Below are 6,981 nucleotides of genomic sequence, written 5' to 3'. Positions count from 1 at the left end.
TCTTTTATCATTTCGCTATGACAAAAGACAGACTAAAAATGACAAATTGTGATTTCTTAAGTATTAATTTCTTTTAGTTATTTTTTTTTGTTGTTGTTTTATTTTTAGAAAAATGTAATTTACAATTAACAGTTACCATATATTAAATTCTTTTATTTCTTTTTCTACAATTATGTTGGTTTTTAATTTTTAATTATTCAAAAATAGTTGTATTTTTTTCTTTTTTAATAGCTATATAATAATTTACAATTTATATTTTTTATGTATAATATATTTTTCATATAAAAACGAAAACAGTTGTAGTTTTTGTTTTTTTTTTTTAATTTTATTTTACCTTGATAAAGATATTGTTTTTGAGTTTTTGTTTAAAATTTATGTTTATGTTTATGTTTATGGTACACTAAGGTTAAGTTGATTGATTTTGAGTTTTATCCGGTTTTATTTTTGTGATGAAGAGTATTTTGTTGTTGTTCTTATTATTTATATTATTTTTGTTTAAATATAATACAGATTGTTTCCTATTTTCTATGTATGTAGGTATGTTAATAATGTAGATGTGAGCGTATTTAAAGGTGTTTACTATAATTAAATTTTCTTATGAAAGTGATTCTTCATTGTTTTGAATTTTTATTTGTGTTTATTGTTTATTTTATTTAATGTTTTGTTAAGATTTATTTTGTTTTTCTTTAAAGGTAGTGACATTCTAGGTAAAAAAGCTCATTTTCGTGTTCGTATGTATTTTTTTTATTTGATAAATATTTTTAAATTAATTAAAAATAAAGAAAAATAATTTAATATTTTAAATAAATAATTATAAATTAATGAATAAATTATTCGAATATAGTCAAACTATACATTTTTAAGTTTTTGGTAGAATTGTTAATTTTTATAATATTTTTATATTAAAAGTTTTGGCGAGTAGTTTTTTGTTAATTATTTTTGGTTTAGTATTTTTTACTATAATTAATTTGGTTTGTTTCTCTAAATATGTGTTTTATTTTTCATCTTAAATGTTTGGCTATGTATAAAACCTATTTTAAGTACGTTTGTTTTTACTTTTACTGAGAATTTAGATAATTTGTATATGTATTTTTGTTTTGTAGTTGTATGATGCTATGTGATATTGTTTAATTTTAATTAATTTTTTTGTATTTATTTATATTTAATTTTTATGATTAGAAAAAAATGCACTGTTCATGTATGTTTTTGTATAGGACGTTTAATATTTGTGTTTATTTATTTAGATTTTTATTAAATTTGTGGTATTTATTCATAAAAATAAAATTATATTCTATATCAATAAAAAAAAATAATTTAAATAAATAAAATTGAAGAACCTATTTCTTAACTGAATTAAGGGCACCGGTCTTCTTGTCCTTTTTAACTAAAGCATATACCGATGCAGCTTTATAATTAATTGGACCATAATTGTGAAAATCCATATCGGCATATTCCAGTTCGTCATCAAAATTCGAAGCTGCTAACGGCTAGATTTGGTTTTGTTTTTGTGGTAAAAATAAAATTAATAAATAAATTTTGTTTGAAAATAAAATTTAAATGCTTTTGTTTCTTTTTTGAGATGACGATGTAAGACGCACCACACATGCAGGGAGTTATTAAAAAAACATTTAAATTTTTATATGTTAACACTTTTAGTAAAATTAATTTTTTTTGTAACTTTTGCCCTATTTTTATTATTTTTAAAAAATGTTTAAAGAATTTCGGCCCTGGCTTTATCTTTATCGGATCGGATGTGTATTTTTTATCATTAGTTAAATTTTACTTTAACAAGTTTTGGTCAAATGTTGCAGAATTTTTAAATATTAAATTTAAGTTGTAAAAATAATTTTTCAATAATTTAATAAAAGAAAATGTTTCAAATTTGTATGAGAGTCTATATTTTTAATTAAAAATTGAAAATTAATCGTTTTCACTTGAAGATAGCATCCTTCAATTAAACGTGTTTTTCCTCAATTAAATTTTAAAAAACCTTAAAGCATCAAGTTAAATGCCTAGAAAATTTTAACTTTTTAAATTAAGCCATTTTTAATCATTAAAGAGCCTTCTTATTTTTAAAATAAATATGCAACAAAAATATTTAAGAACTTTAAATGCATCTATGTCCTCAAGGGTTTTAAGTATTTTTCAATTAAAAATGTTATTTTTTTTATTTTTACATTTTTGCCATATAACACCTCATTTCGGAATGCAATTGGCATCCACTTAATCTGCTGTTCCCTCCGCATCTACCTGTTTCAATTTAATTCAATTTTTTGTTGTTTTTGTTAATTTAGCAATGATACAAAAAAAACATGGCGTGTATTAAATTTCAGGACTCACATTTATAATGATAAGGAATGCGTTAGTAAACAAACACAATTGATTGTTATTTAATATTAAAAAATGATTTGTATTAAATTCTGTCGTATTTTGCTGGCGGCGTTATTATATGATATTTTGTTTTTTAATTTTTTGAGTGACATCGTATACACACATAAAATAAAAGCATTACATAAATGCAACACAAAATGATAAAATATGAATTATAATATTATAATGATATTGAATTTCAAAAAACAAGTGAACAAATAGAGGAAATCAAGAATTTGATATTGTTGACCTATTATTATTTAAATTCCAATGAAGTCAGAATAAAACAAAAACTTATCTCTACCACCATCGAAATACGACAGAAAATAATATTCTGTTCAATCATTTTTGTATTTAAACTCATTTGAAATAAAAAAAAAAAAACAGCAACTATAAAAATCATATTGAAGCAGTCTTTAAAAGTATGAAAATTTAATAAAATTTACCTTAACTTTAACAACAAAAACATGTTTTTTCGCTGACTAGAACGTGTAAAAAACAAAAAATATTTTCAAAGGACTAAACATTTCTTTGAGATAGGAGACTTATGAAATTTCAATATTTTTCTTGGTTCTTAGAAAATATATGTATTACTGCCTTTGTAGATGTCCTCAAAGTCAGAAACATGCTAAAAAATATAAATAAATAAATTTAAGAGTTAAATGAAAATTAAAGCTGGGTCAGCAAAGAAAACAATCTTAGGAACAAATCAAAGAAGGAATTTTTGAGTGAGTGAACTCTTATGTCACTTTAATTTTCAATTTAAAAAAAATATAACGAATAGAAAAATGTTAGTTTAAGTTTGAACTTTTTTTTTTACCAGCGACTCATGATGCATAATAATTTATTGTTAAACACAGTGAATGTGAATTATTTTATTTTTGTTCTTATAGTTATTGTTGGGCACCGTTTAATTATCTGTTTAAACTTGTCAACATTGGTAAATTTGTCGAAACATCAGCTTCGGTTGATGATGGACGACCATCAATATTTCGAGGTAGTGGTAATTTTATTGTACCATGACGACCACTTGCTGAGCGTGTTAAGCGAATTGGCAGACAGTAAATAGCCTAGAAAATATTATTTCGAACGTTAATTTTTCTTGAGAATAGAAGAGGGATAAAAACTTGATGTGGAAATGCATGGTTCTGATCAAATGCAATAAAATTGAGGGAATGTTTAAGGATCAACGAAGACGAATTAAGTGAGTGATTAAGAGTTTTTTTGTTTTGTTTCCGGTAAGAATTTGTTGCGATTCATTAAAAAACTGATCCTCGTATAATAGGTCTAATATTTTTGGTATTAAGTCAGCAGGCCTTGTTGAGTATTTTCTAACATTCTGGCAACCAATTTTTTCAAAATTTTCTAAGCTGCAAGTACTCCAAAAGATTTGTTAGTAGTAAATATGTATCAATCTAACCAGAAACACCAAACTTAATCTTACAACATTAAAATAGAAAACTGTTGGCAACCCTAAGCAAATATGTATAATTTATTTTTAAGACTTGTGGAACTTTTGATAATATTATGGAATCTACAAAAATTCGGCCTGTGCTTTTTTTTATCAAACTGCGCTTGAAAAAGTTTACGGTGCCCTAATTTCTTCTTAGGCATTTTTGAGAATCTGGACACTCTATCACAATATGTTAAAAAAATTGCTGTTATGGATTTATATCCCAATCGGGTAGCAATTTCACCATAAATGCCGAAAGAGACGTGATGTTTTTTTCTTTATGTCATTTCAAATAATTTAGAGACCAAATTTTTCTAATAAGACTAAGCAACATACCATACATCGCTTGAAACCTTCTTCTGTTAATTGGTTGGCTTTTTTATGGGCTTTGAAGATAAACCAGCAAAGATTGATCGTTTAAAAACCTACATACGGAGCCTTGCTCGAAAAAATGGTGCAAATATTTGGCCAGTATTTTAAACGCTATACGTTTTGAAATTTCTTTGCCTATAAGCACACCCAGTACTAGGAAAACTGACAGCTTTTTAAAAATCACGAAAATCAAGTAACGGGTACTTTTTTGACGTTTGGTTTTCAATCTAGCAATACCAATATTTGGAGTTGGTCTTTTTGACAGCTGTCACCTGATTTATGTTCAGTTAAGTTTGCACTGCCCAATTTATAGACTAACTCTTGAACAAAGTTTTTTTTATACCAAAACAATAGTTCGGTTTCAAAGACGCTTCGCATTGCATTGCTGGTGTACAATAAAATTTGGCGGAAGCATCTTGGTTTTTGAGGCCCATCAAATTCCAAATCAAATGCGACTTGTCACCGTAATGATAAATATGCGATTTTTTTTTTTTTTTTTTAATTAGCAAACACTAAAAGGGTTTTTTATACCTTTAATATGCCAAAGACATAGTGAAAAAAGGAAAAAAGGGAAGGGTTGGATAGGAGGTTTCCGTGTACATTGGTTTTAAATTTCTGAACATTGCAATGACAGGGAAAGATAGAGCGTGGCAAGGCGTTCCACATTCGCGTAGTACGGCTAAAAAAAGAATCTCTGTCCTTCATAGTACGGCCGAAGTTGGGCTCAAGGGTAAACTGATGGGCATTCTTAGAAGCGCGGGTATTACGGTTAAATTGTTTAAGGGGAGGAATGCAACTGGCTATTTCACTAGAGCATAGTCCGTTAAAATAACGGTAAAAAAGGGTGAGGCAAGAAACCTGGCGTCGATGTTCGAGTGATGTAAACGAGTTGATGGTGTTAATGTCACCAATCATTTTAAAAGCTCTTTTTTAAATACTGGCCAAGATGCTCAAAAAAGTTACTGGAGCACAAGCCCAAAGATGAGAGTTATATTCAAGTTTCGGACGTATATAGGTTTTGTAGATTGTAGCCAGATCAGACGGAGAGAAAAATTTCTTGCAACATCTCAAAAAACCTAGAAATCTTGCGGCATGGCAAGTGCCACTCATAGATAGTGGCAAAGACGGTTTATCTCGCTTTAACGATGCAAGACAGCATTGCGTTTTCGAAGCATTAAATTCCACACTATTTTTTATTCCCCATTGTACAATGCTGTGTAGGTCGGAATTTAGTGAGCTAATCATATTTTGCCGTTGCAGTTCCACATCGGAAGAGGTGGGATGTGAGTCCGGAAACGAATATGAAAAGCTAAGAGTGCTATCGTCAGCGAAACAATGTATTGGATTAGAAGTAGCAGACAGGAGATCATTAATAAAAATGAGGAAGAGGGTCGGAGACAAAACGGAGCCCTGGGGCACACCAGCGTTTATTTTATGAGTTTCAGACTTGAATTAGTCCAAAACAATTTGTATTGAACGGTTCAGAAGAAAATTTCTAATCCAACAAAGAAGAGATTCGTCGATACTGAAAGCACGCATTTTCGATAAGAGAACAAGATGCCAGACTTTATCAAATGCCTGTGAAATATCAAGTGCAATAATCTTACTTTCTCCAAAACGATGTAAAGATCTGTTCCACTGTTCTGTGAGATGAACCAGGAGATCACCAGTGGACCTATTGCTACGGAAGCCGTATTGCCGGTCATTAAGAAGCTTCCGTTCCTCAAGATATTTCTAAAGATGATAATTAATCAGCGTTTCATGACCTTAGAAAGAAGGGACGTTAGTGCTATCGGTCGGTAATTTGTGGGAGAAGGAGATTCACCTTTTTTTGGAATTGGCTGAACAAATGCAGTTTTCCAACTACTCGGAACGAGCCCAGAAGAAAAGGATAGATCGAAAAGCTTATGCAGTGGTTTTGCAAGCGTGGAAGAACACCTCTTCAGAATAATAGCGGGGGTACCATCTGGGCCAGCGGATTTATGAATTTTGATATCTTTAAGAACTCTCGCCACAGTTCGAGTACGAAAAAAGATTGGTCCCATAGAATCATTTACGCGATCAAGAACTGGGAGAGTCATGACAGTATCTGGTAAGGTGGAATTTTCGGCGAACTGCCTTGCAAATAAGTTGACTTTATCAATAGAGCTAACTAAAGGAGTGTCATTTACAACAAGCGTAGGAACCGAGAAAGAGGAAGAATTCCTCATGTTTTTTACAAATGACCAACAATTCTTACTGCCTTTGGGACATTGCAGTATTTTTCGCCGTAATTTTTGGTCATGAAAAATTTGGTCCTTCGAATATAGGCGTTGCAGGCCTTCCTGCCTTGCTTAAACTTTTTCCGGTTTTCCTCAGCTTGGTTGGCTTTAAAACAACGGAAGCTCACCTCTTTCTCCTTGATAACCTCTTTGCAGCTCGAATCGAACCATGATTTAACCTTCTGTTTAATACTTTTAACCCTATTCGGGATAAACGTTTCCATTCCCAAATGAATCATACTAGAAATCATATCTGCACTGGAGTCTACGTCGCTACCGAGGAAGCATAGCGACCAGTTAAAGATCCTGAAGAAATTATTGAGACCGTCCCAGTTGGCTTTCTCGTACTGCCAAACGGTTGTCTTTGGAGCTCTTTCTTTAACTGGATTTGTTTGACACGAGAAATTAGCAGATATAACACTATGGTCCGATGTGCCTAGAGGCGTCAATACACGGATTGTGTACTTATCAGGATCAGAAGTGAGAAACAAGGCAAGGGTATTTTCTACTCGGCCGTTAACGTCT

At 30.3% G+C, this 6,981-nt stretch overlaps 1 protein-coding gene across 1 annotated transcript in view; it reads right to left on the bottom strand.

Annotated features, from left to right (window-relative positions):
- Positions 1-1,337: 1,337 nt before the first annotated feature.
- The window catches only part of LOC129951381 (uncharacterized), a 127,040-nt gene continuing 121,396 nt past the window's right edge, over positions 1,338-6,981 (bottom strand). The window contains exon 33 of the mRNA XM_056063504.1: positions 1,338-1,487. Within this exon, the coding sequence (XP_055919479.1) occupies positions 1,338-1,487 (150 nt within the window). The remainder of the gene's footprint in view (positions 1,488-6,981) is intronic.

The sequence above is a fragment of the Eupeodes corollae genome, chromosome 1, assembly GCF_945859685.1.
Source record: "Eupeodes corollae chromosome 1, idEupCoro1.1, whole genome shotgun sequence".
In the NCBI taxonomy this organism is placed as follows: domain Eukaryota; kingdom Metazoa; phylum Arthropoda; class Insecta; order Diptera; family Syrphidae; genus Eupeodes; species Eupeodes corollae.
This window is presented reverse-complemented; position numbering and strand designations above follow the sequence as displayed.